This window comes from Gadus morhua, chromosome 19, assembly GCF_902167405.1.
Source record: "Gadus morhua chromosome 19, gadMor3.0, whole genome shotgun sequence".
Classification (NCBI taxonomy): domain Eukaryota; kingdom Metazoa; phylum Chordata; class Actinopteri; order Gadiformes; family Gadidae; genus Gadus; species Gadus morhua.
The window spans coordinates 20068384-20092122 of record NC_044066.1 but is presented as its reverse complement, the minus strand read 5'-3'; the positions used below and the strand labels follow the sequence as shown (position 1 = coordinate 20092122).

Sequence of the window (23739 nt, the reverse complement as noted above, 5' to 3'; positions counted from 1 at the left end):
ACATTATACAATTTTACATTGTACATTAGGTCTTTAGGTCAATTAGCAGAAGCTTTTATCCAATGTGACTTAGTGTTTTCTGTTCCACTGGGATTTAACCCCAAAGCCTTCGGGCTGTGAGTTAAACACCCTAGACTGCCGTGCCCCTATACCTCATAAATACATCACGCATCCATTTCTACACTGTAATGTATCCGCATTCATATTCTGGGTTTGCTCTGTGTTCCTGTGTTAATCCAGGGTGCGTGACCACTGCTAATGATGTTGAACGCTTCTAAAACATGCTGGGCATACTCATTCATACCTACAATATAAATGCATCTCCTACGGTCAGTCAGTCAAAATGCATCGAATCTACAGTTAAAACTGAAAGTTATCCGAAGTACAACTACGAAGATCGAGCAAGCCAGAGTGTTAATCTAATGTTGTTGTTAAGGTGTTGCGTTCTAAAGGAAAAGCTGAAGTGTCCTATTTACAGTAATGCATCACTAATGCACTTAAAGAGGCAGATATTCAGGAGATACAGATCCACACCGGCCTCGAGCCGGGAGGAGACTGTATTGAGTTGTGACGTACTGCATGCTAGTTTGGCACATCCAATCCTTACCTTTCTATTGACCTATGTCGACCGAAAATAAAAAAACAACAAACAGACAAAAAAACACAAAACAGAACAGAACATAAAAAAACATGATGGACAGGAAGACACATAAAAAGCCATTGTGGACGCACATAGCTTGTGACTATGTCTATTTAAGTGTGCGTCAGCCTTACAATAGACATCAGTAGCACGCTGAACACACACAAACACCGAAAAACAAGAACGCACACTTTGACGGCAATACACACAGAAAAAAGAAATTGACAAGAAAAAAGCATTTTGCATGCAATAGACAACACTGTACAAGGTTTCAATGGTAGAGGAAAGTAGCCTGGTTCACAGATGACCCGTGTTTAAATACAATTACAAAAATAAAGAGACGTTGCCCGGTTAATAGCGCCTGGTAATGACGGGTTCGTAGTTTGTTATATGCAGGGTAATTCACTATCAGATTGGGTTTGGGATTAACACAGCCTTCTGTTCAAAACTATAAAAAAATAACATATTTTTATTCACATCAGTAAACTGTTTAAGACCAAGATCTTGATTTGTTTTTCTCTGCTCTGCTTTGAGAGCACAATGATCCATCAACTTCCCTAGCCTCATCTCTGTCGTTTTCACAGAACAGCCGGGTGGCCTGACGTAATCATCTCCATTCTGGTAAACATTGTGATAAATGTTTACTCCTACAGTATGCTCGGTCCTTCCCCACCCTCACCTGTACTCTCCAAACGTGCCATCGTCCTCCTTCATGGGCTGGATCTCGGGGTCTTGGTGAGCCTCCTCTTTCTCTTTCACTGGGGATCACGATACGAAATCAAACTTTATTCACACACATCACTGTATCACGCAAACAAGACAGGACGAGACGAGGGAACTGTGTTCATAGAGGACTCTTAAAACACAAGCGTTTCAGACAATGGTACATAGGAAGATACCTAAAAAATGTGAATGAGGTAGGATTCAAGAGCTTTAATTTGATTTTAATTTGTTAGAATTACAATCAAATTAATTCTTTCTTTATTCACCTTTTTCTCACTCTTTATCTTCTCTAAATGCTCTCTCAGTCTCTCTCTCTCTCTCTCTCTCTCTCTCTCTCTCTCTCTCTCTCTCCCTCTCCCTCTCCCTCTCTCTCTCTCTCTCTCTCTCTCTCTCTCTCTCTCTCTCTCTCTCTCTCTCTCTCTCTCTATCTCTCCCTCCCTCCCTCTCTCTCTCTCTCTCTCTCTCTCTCTCTCTCTCTCTCTCCCTCCCTCTCTCTCTCTCTCTCTCTCTCTCTCTCTCTCTCTCTCTCTCTCTCTCTCTCTCTCTCTCTCTCTCTCTCTCTCTCTCTCTCTCCCCCTCTCTCACCTGGGTATTTCCCTCCCTTGTTCCTCTTGATGAAGCAGACGATGAGGAGGACGAGGATGAGCAGGGCGATGGCGCACATCAGCCCGATGAACCAGCCCTGCGTGGCAATGTCCACCTGCCGGTTGGCCACAGCTGGGGAGAGAGACATAGAGAGCAAGAGAGAGCGAGGGGGAGAGAGAGAGAGAGAGAGAGAGAGAGAGAGAGAGAGAGAGAGAGAGAGAGAGAGAGAGAGAGACAGAGAGAGAGAGAGAGAGAGAGAGAGAGAGAGAGAGAGAGAGAGAGAGAGAGAGAGAGAGAGAGAGAGATGGAGAGAGAGAGAGAGAGAGAGAGAGAGAGAGAGAGAGAGAGAGAGAGAGAGAGAGGAAAGAACGAAAGAGAAGGGAGAGAGAAAAAGGTGCAAATAGAGAGAGAAAGACGAGCGAGAGAGACAGATAGACCACAAACCAGAATTAGGGACATTGCGAAATAGAAAGACAAAACACAGAGAGAGCGAGAGAGAGAGAGAGAGAGAGAGAGAGAGAGAGAGAGAGAGAGAGAGAGAGAGAGAGAGAGAGAGAGAGAGAGAGACAGAGAGAGAGAGAGAGAGAGAGAGAGAGAGAATATACAATGTTATGCAATGTCTACTTGACAACTGTTGACGGAAAATGGTTAAAAAGTTAATGTCTATAATCTGTAAGAGATGAGGGTTAAAGGGAAGAAATATATAAACCATGAACATGAGTTTTGAGTAACACAAAATAAATATGCATGGATTCCCTCAATATGTTACAGGACGAATACAAATTAATTAATACACAAAAGCAAATGAGTATGAATGGGATTTCCGCACCACATCCATCCATTTGCATTCACACAAGTACTAACTCACACGAGGCAACAATGAAAAAGCTACAAACCAAAGCAGCAAAAATTGAATATCTCTGTAAACTCATTCATACTTTGAGTATTGGATGAGAAAAAATCCACACGTGGAGAACGCAGATGGCGCAACGAAAACAATGAAACTGAAACCAAAACCAAAAACCTGAACAAAACCCATTCAACGACCACAAAAAGCGGATGAAGAAGCAGCGACGATGACAACTACCGGCGGGGTGTGGTGGAGCTGAATCTAACAGGGGTGGAGGCATGCAGCCTCACCTGGTACCGAGACTAGCTCCTCCTCCGTGCTGTGGACCATGGAGTCCGTCACCGGGTCCCTAGCTACCACACGCACCTTATAGGACGCCCCCGGCTTCAAGCCCTTTATCGTGAACGAATGGGCGGAGCTATTGACCGCCTCCCTTTTCCACTCCTCTTTACCTGGGGAGTGGGCGTGGCCAGAAGAAGACGAATGGCAGGTCAGGTTGGAGTGATAAAGGTAATTATGGGAATTATTTTTGCTGTATTGAGTGGTTTGTGACACATAAAGGCAAACGTTTTTACGTTTTAATCGCTTACAGAATCGGTTTTATTATTAAAGGTTGCATCAGCGATTCTAGGCCTAAACAATAACGATCACATTCATCTGATCTTTCCTCACGATCTGCTAGCTGCCTGTCCAATAAGCAGGCCATCAAAAAAACGCATCTCTGCAGGCAGCCTGTGCTCCGAGATCGTATACAAAAAAACTAATGGCGCTACCAACCGCTTAAAACCAAAATAAATTGTATTCCAACCAATCACCGACAAGGGTTGGGTGTTGTGCGGTTTTGCGCTGCGTTCATGATCGTTTTTACTGGATGCACGAAACACGGAAAGGAGGGGCGAGCTGGCTCTGTTTGTGGGATCTCGCTTCAAATTACAACAGAAGTGACCTCACCCAACGTCGCTGATACAACCTTTAAGCAGTGTTTACGCATCATGGAAACTAGACACCGGACCAAAAATAAACGATTTTGGAACTGAGGAAATATATGCGTATATTCCAGGACGGGGGCGCGTCTTACTGTGTTCCACAGTGTACTCCACAAATATATTCCTAGGTTGTCCAAAGTACTCCCAATTGAGCATGGCGCCGTCCTCGGACGCCGTGGCGTTGAGCGGGCCGAACACAGGCCCCGGTGGACGCGCTAAGCACACAGGACACAAAACACCAACCGCTTTATCCCCAGTGTACAGTGTGTACTGTATGGATTACACCAAACAATTACTGCATGCTGATGGATGAACATCAGATCTGTTGGATTTATGGTTCACGTTTGGGAGTTTGGCTGCCCCAATGTTTTTATAATGTTAATACATTTCATTTAATGAAAATGCAGGTTGATACAGATCTTTTTCAAGAGACAGCTATGCACTTATTAAAAAAGTAGGAAGCAGTGGGCAGAATATCGAAATATCGATTAACAGTGGCTGATCAATGAATACAAATAAACAAACTGCCAAAAATGTAATAAAATTTTATCTTCATAAATCTGGTTTGCGATGTGATGTATGATGTGACTTACAGACATCTCTACGACCCTTTCATTTGGGTAGAAACCAGGACATTATTTCAGTTAGTTACAAGTGCTAACCCACTATCATAAGTTGGGCCACTTTTTTTCAGGAGTAATTGTCTTCTTCTTTTGTCTTTTTCTGATTCATTAGAACATTTGTGTCAGAAAAATTTGACAGTTTCAACCATTTTAAACACATTTTGACAATACAGTGAAGCAGATCTTCTAAATCATCCTTGCACCTTGATTCAAATGAATCATTGATTATTTACTAGAAAATTCAATGCTGTATCAAATGACGATAGACACAAATACTATAAGAATATAAAAAGGTTATTGTGGCATTAAATGGGGTTGTGGTACAGGGGTAAAGGTCATAGGTCAAATATGGATGGGGGGGGTGAGGAGTCCGATGGGAGGGTGAGAGGTCTGAAGGTGGGGTGAGGGGTGTGATGGTGGGGTGAGGGGTGCTATGGTGGGGTGAGGGTTTTGATGGTGGGGTGAGGAGTATGATGGTGGGGTGAGGGTTATGATGGGGGGGGGTGAGGGGTGTGATGAGAGGTCCAGATTGGGAGGTCCAGGTTGGAGGGGTGTGGGGGTAAGGGGGTGAGGGGGGTGAGGGGGTGAGGGTAGGGAGACAGGGGGAGTGCTTGTACCCTTGAGGACGGGGGGGCGTGTTGTCGGGGTGAAGGGGGAGGGGGTCGGCAGTGGGGGCTCGGTGGGGCCTGGAAGGAACACGGAGAAGAGGGAGACAACAGGGGGGCCACACCGTTACCACGGCAACGGACCCGGTGAACAACAACACGTCGACAGCGTACTGCACCAGCCACCCTTTGAACTGCAGTAGCACTTTTAGGATTTTTTCGAGTCAAAGCCGCTAGCTTGCATGCTAACGTAGCATGCTAACGTAGCATGCTAACGTAGCAAAATGCATGACATAGCCCGATGTCCATGTGGTCCGTTTAGACCCACTTAAACGACAATACGGTCTGTGGTTAAAAACCATTGTAGCCTTCTCTCCTGGCCTCTCTAAAACATCTTCTAAAAGATCCCATGGCATGAAAATTTCACATACTGAGGTTTTCTAACATTAATATGAGTTCCCCTAGCCTACCTATATGCTCCCCCAGTAGCTAGAAATCTTGTTAGGTGTAAAAGGAGCACTAGGCATTCTGCTCCGTCTTTGGAAAAACGAAGCTCAAGACGCGCCGTTTTGGAATTCTCCCCGTATGTCGTGATAAGGGGAGATGCCACCTCCCCTTTCTCTGCCATGCCAGCCCAGAGAATTTGGCCCGCCAATGAGATACGACCGTGCGAGCGCCGTGTGTGTGTGTGTGTGTGCATGCGTGCGTGCGTGCGTGCGTGCGTGCGTGCGTGCGTGCGTGCGTGCGTGTGTGTGCGTGTGTATTTACACAACGACACTCGTTGTGGGGGTTATCTCAGCCATGGTTGAGAAGGAATTGGGGGAAAGGAACTTTGGCTTTGACTCCCTGAAGTACATGAACCACGTCATGGAGGAGAAAGGGATTGTTGCCCGCAAATGTCTCCCGGTTGAGCCCCGCTTCCCGCTGCCGAGGGACCACCGCCTAAGCGCTGCCCGCTGCCGAGGCGGTTGTCCCTCGGCAGCGAGGCTCCGGCGGGAGACAAACTCGGGCAACAATCCCTTTCTCCTCCATGTCGTGGTTCAGTTGACTTACGATTGATGTCGACGTGGAAGAACCCGACGCAGTCGTTTGAGATTCATAATATCGTCTGGAGGCTCAAACAGCTTTTGGCCGTGATTATATATATTATATGATATAGATATCTATGTATAATATGATGAATATCATCTAGAGTATTTACAGAACACGGCCGAAGGCTGTGTGCGCCTCGCCATTGCGATACATCCACTGTAAACAGGGCGCATGGTACCGTGGCCGCAAGCTGCTCAGGGCAACACCCCCACCCTCCTCCTTGACCCGCCTCGCTCCTCCTCATTTGCATTAAAGCTACAGACACCGAAACGGCGCGTTTGGGGAAAGCTCAATGTGCAACTGGCTCGTAGTGGCTGTAATTCTGCACAACAGCTGAATTTCGGGAACGTCTTCAAATGCTGGGTTTGGGGCCCACTAATATCTAGATTAAAGCTTCCATAAAGTAGCATGCCATGGGACCTTTAGCAATATAATTTGTCAGCGTTAGTTTGTTGTACCCTTTATGTTGGAGAGCGTTTAGCGTGCGCCGCCTGCCACGAATGACAATTATGGCAAAATACTTTGGTCTTTGCGATAAGAGTGTTTCCATGGCGATTCACTGCTATGCTTTGTGGATTCCAAAAGATGGAAATTATAAATTGCAATTGTTGACATTCGTGGCAGGCGCGCATGCTAAACTATCCTCTGTTCCTTTGATTCTCTTTGGAGTAATTTTCCAATTTACATTGTAAACAGATGCTTTAGTGAAGCCAGGAGAGACATTCTGTGATTTGATCACCCAGGCGTTGTCCTTGAGATAGAGTTGCATGCCCCGTTTCCTGTAGAGCCACCTATATCATCACATTTTCAAAAATACACATAAATTACATTGTTTATTGTGAACCTGAAGCTAAAGCAGGCGCAAGCATCAAAGCATTCAGTCTTTCTGTATCTTCGATTCATTTTAAGGAGGAAAACCAAAAATAGATCAGGCACGGTTTGAACTGGATTCATGCCAGGATGAAGCTAGCTATTATCGTACTACATAGGCAAGGACTTATTTATTTATGAGGCTATCGGAGACAATCAGGGCTGCTTGAAAGACGAAGCAGTCGCGATCGGACATGAGGGAGGCATGCAGGCATGCTAGGTTTAGTTATAGCGGTTCTACAGACTTGTTCATCTTTGGAATGGTTAGACCGTGGACATGCATGCTAGCCTAGAGGGACTCCTTGTTTTACCTTGGCCCGGTTCAACAGTGGGCAGCAAGGGAGCTTCAGAAACAAGGGAACAAAGGTAGAGAAACAGTAAGATGTGAAGGCGAAAGGGAGTGAGAAAGAGTTTAGAAAAAAGTCAGTGTGTCTCTGTTCTTATTTCATTTTCCATGGTACACACTTGGACTAGGACTCCTAGTGTAGATGCCATAGTATCCAACAGTATCAAATCTAACAGCATGACGCATATTTCAACAATAAGAGCATATTGTTAAATAAGGAGAAACCACATTATTACACATTTTGCTGCATTGCAATTTGTTTCATCCAGCTATCCAAATAGACAAGTATTGTCCGCTATTCTCAACGGTTATGTGCTGCCTGACAACATATACTTTTGACTCTACTCCACCCAGTCAATCCCCTGATGGGCGGAGTAGTCATGACAACTCCATCTCAGTGAGGCTGATGTGGAAGCTGAGTGTCCGAAAATGTTGTCTCGCCAAAAAGTGAAGATAACCTACAGGCTTGAGACTCAATTCAATCTTATTCTTATTACAGTCTTCATCGTATCACCATTTTTAATGCGCCATTATTAAAAAAATCTTCAAAATCCTTATGTCATCCGTGGCAGTTAAACACACACCATGGTGTGGGTCTCTCCACTCAGTTCAACCTTTGAACCCGTTGATGCAGTTCCTCGGCGTCAAGACGTGTAACCGAACAACTTTTTAAACGTACCCGTGTCCATGACGGTGAAGGCCTCTTTCGTGATGCTGGGCCCAGAGCCCTTGATCGTCGTGGCGTAGAAGTAGAACTTGTAGAGCGTGCTGGACTTGAGGTTGACCAGGGTGACGGAGGTCTGGTTTGCAGCTATGGTCATGAGCTTCGCGGGGCCAAGCTCGCTGGTGCTGTTGACTGAGGAACCGAGACCAACAGGGAGAACATGATTTAACTCCATTTTATGGGCAAACTTATGGATACGATTTGTCAGCGTATTATTTTTAATTGAAATATATTTTTTTGCCATTGTGTTCAGAAGAAAATAAATTATGTTGCTATTTATCAACAATTTTGTGCATTGATAGTTACTCGACTTCTATGCAACAAAAGGCTACTTAGCAGAAGCTATGCTGCCATTTACTGGCCCATAAGGCGCCAGTAAGTAGTACACAATGATCTCATCTTCTTGAACCGCATCAAATATGATATGGCCGCATCAGCCACGCGTCAAGTGATGAGGTTCCTTGAAAGATTGATAATTTATATTTGTGTATGAAAAACTATGTGGGGTAGCTTGCAAGTAAGGTCTCTATTATGATTAAATGCTTTAAATTAAAGTGAGTCTCTAGTCTAAAGTTCTCATGACTAAAATATATCTCGACACTTTGTGTGCTGCCCTCTGGTGGCGAGCAGGGCATTACAGCGGGTGACGTCATGAGGGCCCGCCCACAGACCCACCGGGTTGGTACTTGAGGGTGTAGCCGGTGAGACGGCCGTTGTGGTTGAGTGGCGGGCCCCACTCCAAGGTGAGGGAGTCCACGTTGGGGTTGGAGATCTCAAGGAAGCCAGGCTGCTCTGGCACTGTGAGAAGAACACACAAAATACAAATAAATACGTTGGCCAAGAGTAAAAACATTAGAAAACATTGTTGTTGGTGACATTGTGGTGACATTTTTTAACGTTGTGTTGTTCCATCACAGACACAGACATAGAACACAGACAGACAGACAGACAGACAGACAGACAGACAGACAGACAGACAGACAGACAGACAGACAGACAGACACACACATACACACACACACACACACACACACACAGGCCGACCTCCTTCGGGGGTGCTGAAGCTCCTGCTGGGGCTGGGGGGCCCCTCGCCCTTGCCGTTGAGCACGCTGACGTGGAGGTCGTAGACGCTGTAGGGCCGGAGCCCGGGCAGACGGCCCTCGCTGAGGTCCCCGCCGAACGTCACCGTCTGGGGGGCCGCGCCCTCCGGGGCCTCCGCCTCCGTCTCGTGCACGCCCCGCTCGCGCTTGTAGTACACCTGGAGACGGGGCGGGGGGTTGAGATGCGTCACATGACTGCTTTTCATTTATTTGACTTTATGTCTTTGCTTTTTTGTTTCTCGTATAATAAGTAACCCGCTCATATTCCCTTTGTAACAGTTCAGAAGACGACTAAATGTGCAAAGGTGAATAATAAAAGTAATTAGTGAATAATTAAAATAAGGATTGAATAGACTCAAACTGAAACTAGAAGTGAAAACCCAAAACACAAATGAGTACCTTGTATCCCTGCAGCTTTCCCCGCACCGTGGAAGAGGAGATGGGCTCCCAGTGCACCTCCGCCAGGGTGCTGTTATGAACCATGACCTGCACCCCCTCAGGAGCGGACGAGGGTACTGGGAGAGAGAGAGAGCGAGAGAGAGAGAGAGAGAGAGAGAGAGAGAGAGAGAGAGAGAGAGAGAGAGAGAGAGAGAGAGAGGGAGAGAGAGAGAGAGAGAGCGAGAGAGAGAGAGAGAAAGAGAGAGAGAGAGAGAGAGAGAGAGAGAGAGAGAGAGAGAGAGAGAGAGAGAGGGAGAGAGAGAGGGAGAGAGAGAGAGAGAGAGCGAGAGAGAGATGAAAGAGAAAAGAGAGAAGATTGATCACATCTCTTAACATGCAGTCTCGTTTTAGGCCCCAAAAGTCCTCGCAAACCACTCTTTACAAACACAAGACTCTTCGGGACTTTAAAGCCCGCTGGAATCCATCATGCGTTCACGGCGACGGAAAAAACCGACTCACAGTCCTCCCCAGAGTAGCCCAGCACCAGCTGGGGCTCCGGCCCGCTGCCGTAGTCGTTCACGGCCTGCACCTTGACCTCGTAGGGCGCGTAGGTGGGGGTGTCCGTCACCACGTGCCGCGACGCGTTGGCCACCGTCTCCTCCACCCACTCCTGGTCCGCGTCCTTCTGTCGCCACAGGATCTTGTAGCGCAGCGCGGGGCCGTTGGCCTGGAGGCCGGTGAGCGGCTGGACACGGGGACACAGGGGAGAGGGGGGTCAGGGGGCGGAGCAGCTGGAGGGGCGTAGGGTTCGAACCCTAAACTCTGCCCTGGTATTTAATGAGAGCTGAACTGAACGCCTCTCCGGTTCAAGTGCTGAATGACTCAATAGATACTTAGGGTGCATTCACACTAGGCCATCTGGTCGTGGCCGTGGCCGTCTTCCCACCTAACCGTGCTCAAATCTGCCAGTGTGAGTGTGGCCAGTCTGGCCAGGCCAGGCCAATTTGGCCACTTGGGAGAGGTGTGCTGCTACGGCACGGGCCGCTACGGTACAGATGCTAATGAGCCGACCCGCGCACACGCACGACTACGCAACCTGAGCTGGATGACGTATAGTCCATGCGACGACCACGGACATAATAAAGGCGACGAGCCTTCTTTCCCATTAAACGGTAAACATATATCCAAATAAGCAACAGACTCAGCAAAGTGCGAACTGTGTTCTCTGTGTTGTTGTCCATTGTTGTTAGAACTGTGACTGGCGGCAGACTTTATTATGGTCCATGCAGCGGACGCTTGGTGACGATGTGTTACTTATGACGTGATGACGTATGTACAAGAGCCTACCGTGGCCAGGCCACAGTTGCGACGGCCAACGGCCACGGCCAGATGGCCTAGTGTGAGTGCAGGCTAGAGAACAATGGGGCCATTTGAGCACGGGGCCATTTGAGCACAATGGGGCCATTTGTGAAAACGGCCAACGGCCACAGCCAGATGGCCTAGTGTGAGTGCACCTTTAGACTGTAGATAGTATGGGTCTATAGTACATTTACTTTGACTTTTAGGGCGTTTATCCCAAGCAACTTACAACCCTTCACACACCGAGGGCGGGGACAACCATGCAAGGCGAAAGCAGGCTCATGGGAGCAGTGAGTGCGTACGAGGTGTCTTGCTCAGGGACACATCGACACACTGTTACGATGACACTAGCAACCTTCTGGGGACAAGTCAACCCACGCTCCCTCCTGAGCTAAGCTGCCCCCATATAATGATACCTGAACTCCCTGTCTCTTCGGTTAAAGTGCTGAGGGACCCAATAGATAGCAACAGCGATCCAAAAGTGCATGCACTTATGTACGATGGATAGTGTGGGTCTATAGTAGGTCTGTTTGTTTCACTTATACTGGAATCGCTGTGGTGAGAGTCCAGATAAAAGTCACACAGTACATGAAGCAGTCTACTTTAGTGTTAGTCGCACTATTTAGTAATCAGGCGAATTGATCCAAAGCAACTTACAGTCTAATAATTACAATGTAAGAGCAGTATTTTTTAATTTATTTTGCTGTAACGTACCTTCCATGAAATGACCAGGTTATTATGGTCTGTCCCGGATGCCTGTACATCTGACGGATTAACATCGGGTGCTGGAAGAGAAATCCATAGATGTTGTTAAATGTAGAATCATTGCATATAATTAGTGCATCATTTCACATAAAAGGTTACTAACATCTCAATTCACTTACATACATTCAGCTAATTGTTTGCATCGTTCTTGGTTGTCTCCTAGCAGTTTTAGCTTGCTTATACTTTAGGCCCTTGCCAACTATTGCCGTCCTAACTATCCCTTTTCTGTGGTCCTTCTCAGGGCTTCTCAGTCCCTTTAGAGGGCTTTTGGTTAGGAGGTGTCCTTTAATACAGGGGTGCCCACACATTTTCATGCCATGACCAACCTGTGGAGGAACTCTTGTCCCAGGACCGACCGATTATTGTATGCAGAATATGATTGGAACTCATTCCCATTGCGATGTAATAAAATCTATAGATAATTGACCTATCTCTATGTATGGTATTCTTTAATACTGGATTCGCAGTAAAACGTAGTTATAACAAACAAACTAAACAGACATGGGTACATTATCTTAAATCCTTCATTTCATAATTGATTTAGAATCGTTTACACAATAGCTTATCAAGACTAGCCATATTAAGGCTAGTAGCTTATTAAGGCTAGCCTTATTAAGGCTAGTAGCTTATTAAGGCTAGCCTTATTAAGGCCAGCAGTTCATTAAGGCTAGCCTTATTAAGGCCAGTAGTTTATTAAGGCTAGCCTTATTAAGGCTAGTAGTTTATTAAGGCTAGCCTTAATAAGGCTAGTAGTTTATTAAGGCTAGCCTTAATAAGGCTAGTAGTTTATTAAGGCTAGTAGTTTATTAAGGCTAGCCCTAATAAGGCTAGTAGTTTATTAAGGCTAGCCTTATTAAGGCTAGTAGTTTATTAAGGCTAGTAGTTTATTAAGGCTAGTAGTTTATTAAGGCTAGTAGTTTATTAAGGCTAGCCTTAATAAGGCTAGTAGTTTATTAAGGCTAGTAGTTTATTAGTAGTTTATTAAGGCTAGTAGTTTATTAAGGCTAGCCTTAATAAGGCTAGTAGTTTATTAAGGCTAGTAGTTTATTAAGGCTAGCCTTAATAAGGCAGGTAGTTTATTAAGGCTGGGTCTGGAACCAAGTGGGGAACCGACCCACCTGGTTCCCATTACCCACTACCGGGTCCAAAAATCCACACTTGGAAAACCACTTGGGTTGACTGGGTTTCCTGTGGCACCGTAACCATGGTGATCAAGGAGGGGGGAGGGGGGGGGCTTGGCGTCTCACCGGCGGGGTTGGTGCGGTACTGGCGCGAGGGGTGGCTGGGCTGGCTGAAGCCCACGTGGTTCTGGGCCAGGATCCTGAAGGAGTAGTACACGTAGGGGGAGAGCTGCAGGCGCGCCGTGGTGCCGGAGCCCGCCACCTCCGTCAGGTTCACCCAAACATCGGGCTGGTGGAGAAGGTCCTCGTACTGGATCACGAACTCTGTGGACGGGGGGGGGGAGAGAGGTTGAATGGGGGAGAGAGGTCAATATAGACATTTTTGTGACTTTTATATTTTTCTTCTCCATCCATTTTTTAATAAATGTTCACATACAATAAGATGGGATTCAGGGCATCTCCCTTCTCCTGTATTGCATCGGGTGCGTGTTTTACTGTAAAGGGTGCTACTGTAAAAGATGATTTGTGAGCATATGTGTCCTTTCAGTTTTTGTTTTTTGTGTCTTGGCCTCTCCTGAAGAATAGGTTTTAAATCTCAATGAGACTCTTCCTGGTAAAATAGAGGTTCAATAAAAGTGTGCATTGTATTGTATTTCTTTCCACATTATTGCATCGAAACTTGTTCACGTTTATCTAGTGGCCATTTCGAACCACTAGATGGCGCCAAAGACACATCTCCAGCTAGTCGACTATACTATACTCCACTATGCTCTCTTGGGACTTCAGGCGCAACGGAGGAGCACCAGACAGGTAGGAGGGGTACGCACTCTGGGTGGGGCTGTTGTGTTCGTCCCCGGGGATCCAGGTGAGCTGAACGCTCCGGTCCATCTGGTCCGTCAGCTCAAGGTCGGAGGGGGGGTCCGGTTGCTCTGGAAACGCCAAACAGGAAGTCAGAAACTGTGTGTGTGTGTGTGTGTGTGTAGTGTGTGTGCGTGTGTGTGTGTGTGTGTGTGTGTGTGTGTGTGTGTGTGTGTGTGTGTGTGTGTGTGTGTGTGTGTGTGTGTGTGTGTGTGTGTGTTTGCGTGTGTGTGTGCTTGTGTGTTTGTGTGTGTTCTGATAAATATTGATAAATCGATAACCTATAATTATAATAAATAATATTTGGAGTTGACCCACAAACTGGACACACATAAATGAATTCACAATAGCAAAATAAAACTTCAATATAAAATTGAACCTGCTTTGCATGCATTCTGTTCAAACATCAACAAATAAAAAAGTTAACAAAACAGAACCAATCATCAGTAAAACGCAAAATACAAACAAGAAACAAGCCAATGAGAAGCTGTAACTTACAAAAAGGTCTTACGCTATGAAAACAGAGCAGATAGCTTGGTGGCGGCTAACGGGACAAGCTAACTGAAGCTAGAGTACTTATTTACCGTAGACAATAGGAGGAGGAGGCGTGGCCTCTGAGACATCGAGAAGCAAAGAGTGAGGAAGAGAAGCAGGAGGTTGTTAAAGAAAGATCATATGTACAGAGAAAGAGAAAGAAGTAAAGTTAAACTGACTAGGATTTGATGAATTGCCCTGTCAAGGAGAAATAAATGTCGAAAGAGTTTACTATAATTTGATGGATTACGCTGTCAAGGGGAAAGAGTTTCTGAAAGAGTTGAGAAAGGAAAGTGAAAGCTCATTTGAAAGTTGAGAGGGACTGTATGTGATCACTGAGCCAGAAACCTGTCAGTCAGCCCAGCAGACATTGTGTAAACGTTATACTGTGGAATTGACATTGGGTTGTCTCGAAATATGAAATGATATTAATAATGTTTCAGTGGATTTATATATTTTTTTACACGGTAAGCTAGGAACATTTGTGTTTAATTCATCATATATCGTTAAAAGTTCTTAAATTTGAATGCTTACTTGACTATTTACAATATAGCAGACACTTCCATCCTACTAAACATGGTTTAGTAGGAAGAGGAATTTGACATCTTGCTCAAGGATGCCTACCGGTATAAAGGCAGACTCAGAGGATTGAACCCAGTAACTTGGCTTGGGGGTGAAACACCCAAGCCACCACTGCACCATTATCTAGGACGTTCCTCCGACCAACATACCCACGACGGTGAGCATCGCACTGGCGGAGTCCTGGTCCAGGCTGGTGTTCATGATGCAGGTGTAGGTGCCCTTGTCTTCCTCTGACACATCTCTGATGGTCAGGCTGTCCTTTTCCACCACAAACCTGAGGGTGGAGAGAGAGAGAGAGAGAGAGAGAGAGAGAGAGAGAGAGAGAGAGAGAGAGAGAGAGAGAGAGAGAGAGAGAGAGAGAGTGAGAGAGAGAGAGACAGAGAGAGAGAGAGAAACAGAGAGAACGCAAGAGACGAGAGAAAGGGAGACAGAGAGAGAGAAACAGAGGGAGAGAGAGAGAGAGGGAGAGAGAGAGAGAGAGATAGACAGAGAGAGAGAGAGTAGAAAGTTCAATAGACGATTGCCTCATTAAAACCTTCAAATAAAGTAGTTTTAATTCAGATCATATTTTTGGGTTAAATATATTATATAAAGTTTTCCCAAAGGCAAAAACACTTAATTGACCAGTATATATGCATACTACAGAAATATCTAAAAGTAAAACTATGCTTTATTTGCAACTATTTAGCTTCATCCTCACTCTCATCCCCGTGACATCACTGACCACCCTGAGAATCATCTAACGATGACCGGAAACTAACTTGTTATAATACCACGAGTCGGTTCGCGGTCATTATATAGACACACAGGGTCATGAGTCAACAGTCGGTGCGCGGCGGTGGCGGGCGCTAGGCTACCGGTCGTTACATAGACACACAGGGTCATGAGTCAACAGTCGGTGCGCGGCGGTGGCGGGCGCTAGGCTACCGGTCGTTACATAGACACACTGGGTCATGAGACAACAGTCGGAGCGCGGCGGCGGCGGGCGCTAGGCTACCGGTTGTCTCCCAGGGGCAGGGCCTTGTTGTCCTTCAGCCAGGTCACGGTGGGCACCAGCGACGGGTCGTGTTTGACGCGGCACTCGAACACGGCGTCCATGTTCCTCTCCACCACCTTGTACTCGGGCAGCCTCAGGATACGGGTCGGCTCTGGGGGAACGGCGACATCGTTAGCCTCAGAGTATAACATATAAAAGCCCTGATTTAATGTTAAAAATGTTTCATATTTATTAATATCAAGATCTTAGGTATAGAATCCCACAAATCTATAACCTGTAATTATAGTAAGTCATATTTGGAGTTGACTCAATATTTGGAGTTGTGCAATAAAACTAAAATATAAAATTTTAACTGCTTGGCATGCGTTCTCTTTAATCATCAACAAATCAAAAAGTGAACTAAACAGAACCAATCATTTTATAATGCAAAAAACAAGTTAATCTTGTATTTGGCGAAAAAAATGCCTAAGTCAAATAGATGACTCAGGCAGATATTGATTATGGAATTTATAAATCACTCTGATTGGCTTAGGACATAGCCAATGGGGCACAGTGAATCAGCAGCGTTCGGGGGTAGAGTTAGGTTAGATATCACAATTTGGCCAAAATATGACTTAGGAAATTATGCTATTGGGCTAACTATATGCAGGGTGTATTATAGATATACTTCCGTAACATTGCCTTAATACAGCATGATGGCTTTAATATAGCTTTATGGGTTCAATGTAGCGTTAGACCACTTGAGATTTAGACAGATGTTAGCTAGCATGGCTAGCAAACGTGATACCATTAGCTTTCCTATTGTTCGTTACCAAGCATGCTACATGCTACATTCATCTCCATAAAAAACATTCATAAGTGTTCATTTATCATCGTAGTAACACAATTAAAGAGACCATTGAGTTATGAAACACCTAATAATACCATTACACTGACAATATAACGCAAAGTCAAGTTTCATTTGAGCAGTTTCGGAGGCCTCTGTGTTTGTGGGTTTCGATGCGTCCGCGGGGGCTGACCTTTGACCTCCAGCTTGACGTGGTTCTCCTTGATGCCCAGGGCGTTGGTGGCGATGCAGGTGTAGCGGCCGCTGTTGACGGGCTGGGCCGTGTGGATCTCCAGGGTGCCGTTCTCGTGGATCACGTAGGGGTCCACGTTCTGGATGGCCGTGGTGCTGCCCTTGAACCTGCGGGAGAGAGGGTTTAGGCAAGGCAGGTTTTTATTTATGTAGCCCATTTCATACGCAGACAGGTTTCCCAACGGGCTTAACATAGTCATGAAAAAAAAACGATGGATTCAAATAGTTAAAATATCATATCATAAAAAGATATCATGGATTTAAATAGTTAAACTTAAATAAAACGAGAATATGGAAATAAACAAAATACAAAAAAACACAAAATGAAAAAGTTAAATAAAATACGGGTTTAAGAGGGTCGGTTCGAATGGTTCATATCGTTAAAGGAGTAACCCACGATAGTTTTCTTGAAGTGAAGGAGTTCAGGGAAGCTCCTTTGGGATTGAGCGTCAAGTAGGTATTTATGGTTGGATTCGGGTTTTATTTGACGGTTTTGGTACACGTGCTAGAACCGTGTTCTTTCTAGGTACGATGGTTGAAGAAGACCGTCTTTCATAAGTTCATATCACTGAATATTTAAAACGGTGGACTGTGATGAAATGATGCAATTTGAGATGAGTAATTGGAGCATATCTTCTTCCATAATTCATCTCTTCAACACCATTTTTAAAATTTTAAAACTTTATTTTGTTCACTGTTCTCTACGAAGCTAGGTGAACCAAACTCAATTGAACATTCCTTAATACTTTGTTTATATTATTCGATCCACTCCATCATACAAGCCTATTTGTTTCAGTCATTTATTTAAATTATTCATTATTCAAATTTGAATGGCACATACCATGTGATGGTGGGCATGGGGGATCCGAAAGAGGCGCAGTCCAACAGTGCCATGTTGTTGGTGATGACCTGGTACACGTTGTTGGGCGGAGTCAGGACGCGAGGTGGCTCCGCTGTAACAAAGTACAATGTTGTTCATGAATCAATATTGAGTAAAAAAAATATATTATATAGTTAAGTATCGTATCAAACCCACTGCGATTCACAGTTGTGATTGGCCTGCTGTTATTTGCTCTGGCAGCAGTTATGCCAGAACAAATAGATGATAATCGAATAAATAGTGAACAACACAAGCCTAGGAACCAGACAAATCGATAGTGAATAAATAGTGAATAATACCAGCCTGGGAACTCAATGAATCGATAGTGAATGAATAGTGAATAATACCAGCCTGGGAACTCAATGAATCGATAGTGAATGAATAGTGAATAATACCAGCCTGGGAACCCGATGAATCGATAGTGAATAAATAGTGAATAAATAGTGAATAATACCAATATAAATGCCGAAGAATCTGCCAGCTCATTTCAGACTTGCTCACCAGAGCCAGGCTGATGTTATTCCCATTTTATTCTAGAACGTACCGAGGACACTGACGAAGGCGTTGGCCAGCAGGTATCCAAACTCGTTGGATGCGTTGCACTGGTAGACGGCGCTGGAGCCCGACTGGACGTGGTTCAGGATCACTGTGTCCTCCTCCACCTTCCTGCTGGGGTCCAGCGGGGCGTCTGGGGAGGGGGAGGGTGGATGGTGATACATGTAGTAGTGCTAGAAGCAGTACTTACTTATTATACAATAACACACAAGTGCCATGATACAAGATACCTTTTTAAATATAGATTTTTTTTAGTATTTTTAACAGGTTCTGCCTTGCAAGTAACTTTAGTAAATAACAAAAATATGTAGCATATTATAATCTTTTTTTGCAATTTTTTTAATATATTGATTAATACTGCAGTCCTGTTCTAATTTTTTTGTTATTCTATTGTACTTAAAAAATAATAAATTGCTATGTCAGAACACTGATCTTAGTTTGATTGGTATATATATTTCGAAAAAACAGCAACAGAAAATCCAATAAAATAACATTATTATTGTATTGTTTACCGTTAATTGATTTATTTTACACACTGATTCACTGTACATTTTAAAGTAAGAAATGTGGGTAGTTAACCATATTAGACAAATAAATCCATAAAAAAACACCAACAACAAAAAAGTTAAATTATGCATACAAAATCACTCAACCAACTACAAATAACTTTTTCAGAAATCAAGGTTTCAAAACGAAAGTGAAAGTGAGGGACAAGCAGAGTCTACATGGTACTCACTGTCGACGGGCATGCCGTTGATGGACCAGGTGATCTTGGGCTTGGGGTCTCCGCTGACTCGACAATTGAGGATTCCCGTCTCGTTGGGGGCCAGGATGAGGTTCCTGGGAGCGCTGATCCAGAACGGAGAGGCTGCAAGGAAAAAGTTTCAAAGAGTTCATGTTTCAGCTGTATGGTCATGTGCGCATTAATACAACCACAAGCAGCAGTCATGACATGAAGACGTAATAACGTAATTAACGACTGCTGCTGCTTGTTCTATTCATGAGGGAACGTAAAGAGGATGACATATATCTGTACACACACACGTGTGCTGGATAGAAGAGTCCACCAGCACTGCCAGTGGACTGTTCTAGTTGCTCCGTTGCTCATCCGTCACACACCTAGGTGGACACGCCCACCTGTGATGTCCTACGAGCCCGATTTTCGAAACGGCTTTAACGGCTAGTCACACTCACAGCTGGTGGCATGTCATGGGACCTTTAACAAATTAAAACACTGGTTTTCCAAATTTCTCCGTAAAAGGTCAAACCAGACGACCTTTGACCCCCGTTACCTTGGACGGTGACCTTGATGCTGTGCTCGGCGCTGCCCAGCTTGTTCTTGGCGGTGCAGCGGTAGTCGCCCGCGTCCGACTCCACCACGCTCGAGATCCTCAGGGTCCGCTGGTAGCCCACGATGGACATCCTGTTGCTAGGCAACTCGCCGCCCTCCTTGCGCCACGAGATCTCCGGCGTGGGCCTGAGATGGACACACACGCGCGCACGCACACACACACACACACACACACACACACACACACACACACAAGCTTTAGTAGAAGGGAGATATGTAGTATATGTGTGTGTGTGTGTGTGTGTGTGTGTGTGTGTGTGTGTGTGTGTGTGTGTGTGTGTGTGTGTGTGTGTGTGTGTGTGTGTGTGTGTGTGTGTGTGTGTGTGTGTGTGTGTGTGTGTGCGTGTGTGTGTGTTTGTGTGTGTGTCTGTGTGTACGTGCGTTTGCTCATGGGTGTGTGTGTCTGTGTATGCGTGCGCGTATGTGTGTGTATGTGTGCGTGTGCATGTGTGTGTGGGGTATGTGTGTGTTTGTAACTGTGTGATGGTTTGGCGTGTTTTTATGTGGATGTGTGTAGGATCTTCACACTAAGGGCCTACCCACCAGTAAATCCATAAACTAATGTAATAAACTAAAGTATGTTTGACTAACTAACACGATTGCTCATATATGTGGACACAACTTATTTGGCTGCCTTGCCATTCTGTTGGCCCTTGATTTGAAATGCATAGGAAACCAGTGCAATCTTGTTTAAAGGTGACGTATTATACCACCAGGTGTGAGTGTGATTAGCCGTTACGAGCCATTTTTGTGAAAATCTGCCTCTTCTGACATTAAAGGTGGGCATGTCCAGCTAGATGTATGACGGATAGATGAGCAACATTTGCTACAGTCCACTGGGTAGGCTGGTAGACTGATCTATCCAGCACACACGTAGGTGGACACGCCCACTTGTGATGTCAGAAGAGGCCGATTTTCAAAACGGCTTGTGGTATGATACGTCACCTTTAAAAAGTCCTGTGGTTTCAACAAAGGCACGACGCTGAAACACTTTCTGCCGCATTCTGAATTAGCACAAGGTGAACTCACAGTCCCTCTGGGATGCACTCCAGCTCCAGCTCCTGTCCTCGGAGAACCATCTGGGTGCTGCTGGCCCCCACGGGGGCCATGAAGCCAGGGGCCCGCTCTGCAGACTGGGAGTCTGCAGAGAGAGAGGGGGGGTGGGGGGGAGAGAGAGAGAGAGAGAGAGAGAGAAGGTCACAACCAAGACTAGGAAGGTATGGGCTCAGCATATCGTTTAAATTCATGATCTTGATGTTCTTTACCCATGAGACTAAATCGACCGAAAACCCGACCCAGGATTCATCTATTTTTTGTAATTACATAAAGTACATCTCTCTCCAACAACACACACATCCACTATATCTATAAGTGCCTCTTCTTGAGTTGAAAAACCTGGTTTCACTTTTAAAAGTCGGGCATGGGCAGGAAAAGCCACAGATTGGATTTAATAAAAAGTAGGCCTATCCGAGACATCGATAGCTTGATGTCCTGCAGTCAACGTCAAATGCAGCCATGTTGCCATGACAACGGAGGGTGGCATCCACTCTAATTGGAATGTTCCAGAAATCAGATAAAACCGGCAGAAATCCACTCAGATTAAACAAAAACATGGGCACAAATAATCAGGCAATTGTTGCGAAGCTTATTTTTATTTCTTATTTTTCGCATTGATTGATATAAAACTGCGTTGATATTGAAATACTTGAGGTTCAACTATGGAGGGAAGGGATAGGCCTGGCAGTGGGAATAGGGGCGGGGCTTGGGTCCCATTGGTGTGTTTGGATTGGGTTATTCCAGCATCACTCGCCACCAAAGAAACCAGCAGTCACACTCTCATTCAAAGGATCCAACCATTCATGCAATAGCATGAGACTCACATGTTTATAACATGCAGCTGGAAATGGTAGAACTTATGCTACATAGTGAAATTAAAACATATTTCTCCAAGAATCTTGATAAATATAGAAAAGCGACGTATGTGTTTGTTTTCCAGAAAAGGAAAAACGTGGCCAAAGATGCAAGGGAAATTCAGAGCTCAGGGAAAAAGAGAGAGTGAAAAAACTGAAAGGGGGGTTTACCTAAAAGGCTTACCGGACAATTGACAAAGCCAAATGACAATTTGCCAAGTGTCTATGTTCCACACTGCCAAACAATTATTCTATCCTAGCTTGAGTGTTTTTCTGAGCATATTTTTTACGATGCCACGTAATAGTTACACCATCAGATTAAACCACACTGTTGAACCCTTGTTGACCCCTTTCAGATCCAAAATCACACACTCCCCTGCTAACATTTCAACCGTCCACTTCCTAAACGCAGAACTACAGAGAATGAAGTGAATTATTGCGTGATTCATTATTCTAGTTCTGCTTCCATTCTTTCCTATTAGACCCACAAGTTTGCACCGACTTTACTGTTTGTTGAGGTAGTTTGCCTCAAACGCCATTCACCTCTATTAGTTTGTCCTATTAGCTCCTCTATTGTACTGAAAGTATTGACAACCAAACCAAAACACCACTTAAAGAATCGCTTTGCATTCAATTACTCCATTGTTAGGCTAAACAGGTGTTGCGGTTTGCCTCAAACTCCATTCACCTATGAGTGTGTCGTCTTATTCAGCCCCTCAATTGTACAGACAGTAATGACAACCAAACCACCACACCACTGCAAACCGGTTTGCATCTGATGACTCCATTGTCATCAGATGAGTTAAACAGGTGTTGCATTCGTCTCTGTACTCTCTTGTGGACTAGTGAAACGTCAAAAGTACTGATCCTTTTAAACGTCTGCATCTAGCAGACTACGCTCCAAAGGCCGTTTGGCTTCTTACGCCCATTTTATCTGGAATGCATTGACAGGTGTCTTGTGTCGACTTGGGACAGCCAAGTATCCCAGAATGCATTTCACAACAACCTGCAGCACTTCATCCTCCCGTTCTCGGGAGTTTATAGTCCCGAGTGGAACTCGCCAAGTCCGAACTACCAAGCTCACAAGTCCATTCTTTGCGTACTTGCTATTTGAGAAGGGCCGATCTGATTGCATGCATGACCTCTGATTGGCTGACCCTGACCTGCTGATTAAACACTGAGGCCACCTGACCACCGCTTACTGAAACTGAACAGGCCCTCAACACACAGAGGTGCCCTTGTAAGACTCTACAGGTGTCGCTAATTACATTAATTATGCTCACAGGGCACAGGGTCACATGACGTGCAAAAACCTGAAAGCGTTTTTATGGCACGGTAGGCACGGTATTTGATTGACGGGTGATTTTGTAACATACATTCTGAGAGGGAGAGAGAGAGAGAGAGAGAGAGAGAGAGAGAGAGAGAGAGAGAGAGAGAGAGAGAGAGAGAGAGAGAGGGAGAGGGAGAGAGAGAGAGAGAGAGAGAGAGAGAGAGAGAGAGAGAGAGACACTTACTCTCCAGCACGGTGATGGAGATGGGCTGTTTCTGCTGGATGGTCTGTGTGTGGGGGAAGCGGGCGAAGCAGATGTAGTCGTTCCTCGTGTCCGACGGCACAACGTTGGAGAAGTACAGGTCGCCGTTCAATGCCTGGAACACGCGGTCGCTCAGCGGGAGCTTCTGTAAGACTGGAGAGAGAGAGAGATAGCGAGAGAGAGAGAGAGAGAGAGAGAGAGAGAGAGAGAGAGAGAGAGAGAGAGAGAGAGAGAGAGAGAGAGAGAGAGAGAGAGAGAGAGAGAGAGAGAGAGAGAGAGAGAGATTCATCACATAACACAACAATACAATATTAAAGAATAAATGACTCAATTTGAAGCTGAAAGAAGGGAGTTTGACCAAATCGGGTGGAGAAAGTTCCTCACATTTATTTATATATTTTGCACAGGTTTATTTATTACTTTTTTAGAATTTACAAACCGGGGTTAGAAAGGCAACAATGTTGAACTTACTGTTGTCCATCCAGAATATGAGTGGCGGCGGCAGGCCGGCAGGGGGCCGGCAGTGAAGCACCAGGGAGACTCCCGCCTGCACGGTGATGGCTTCAGTTCTCTCCTTCGACCACAAGGGGGACCCTGCGAGTCACGAAGCGTCAGACGGAACGTCAGACAAAGGCATCGCGGCAGTTGTACGATTGGTATTGACAAGAACCTGGTCTTGTCTATATTTCTGCTTT

General features: G+C 45.2%; 1 protein-coding gene across 14 annotated transcripts in view; it reads right to left on the bottom strand.

The window, feature by feature from the left end:
• nrcama (neuronal cell adhesion molecule a) overlaps positions 1-23739 on the bottom strand; it is a 45555-nt gene that overhangs the window by 4833 nt on the left and 16983 nt on the right. For 2 of the 14 annotated variants that reach the window (XM_030341840.1, XM_030341842.1), the window contains 26 exons: positions 23516-23638; positions 23027-23197; positions 20632-20743; positions 19544-19728; positions 18988-19119; positions 18241-18384; positions 17658-17769; positions 16758-16924; positions 15739-15889; positions 14891-15015; positions 14210-14239; positions 13595-13696; positions 12894-13091; positions 11596-11666; positions 10042-10267; positions 9544-9659; positions 9089-9302; positions 8720-8842; positions 8000-8176; positions 7286-7318; positions 5025-5093; positions 3877-3999; positions 3089-3250; positions 1949-2080; positions 1320-1398; positions 608-619 (listed from right to left, as the gene is read on the bottom strand). In XM_030341840.1, coding sequence (XP_030197700.1) covers positions 608-619; positions 1320-1398; positions 1949-2080; positions 3089-3250; positions 3877-3999; positions 5025-5093; positions 7286-7318; positions 8000-8176; positions 8720-8842; positions 9089-9302; positions 9544-9659; positions 10042-10267; positions 11596-11666; positions 12894-13091; positions 13595-13696; positions 14210-14239; positions 14891-15015; positions 15739-15889; positions 16758-16924; positions 17658-17769; positions 18241-18384; positions 18988-19119; positions 19544-19728; positions 20632-20743; positions 23027-23197; positions 23516-23638 — 3289 coding nt within the window. The remainder of the gene's footprint in view (positions 1-607; positions 620-1319; positions 1399-1948; positions 2081-3088; positions 3251-3876; positions 4000-5024; positions 5094-7285; positions 7319-7999; positions 8177-8719; positions 8843-9088; positions 9303-9543; positions 9660-10041; positions 10268-11595; positions 11667-12893; positions 13092-13594; positions 13697-14209; positions 14240-14890; positions 15016-15738; positions 15890-16757; positions 16925-17657; positions 17770-18240; positions 18385-18987; positions 19120-19543; positions 19729-20631; positions 20744-23026; positions 23198-23515; positions 23639-23739) is intronic. The other 12 variants (XM_030341843.1, XM_030341844.1, XM_030341848.1 and 9 more) reach the window with 9 other exon arrangements.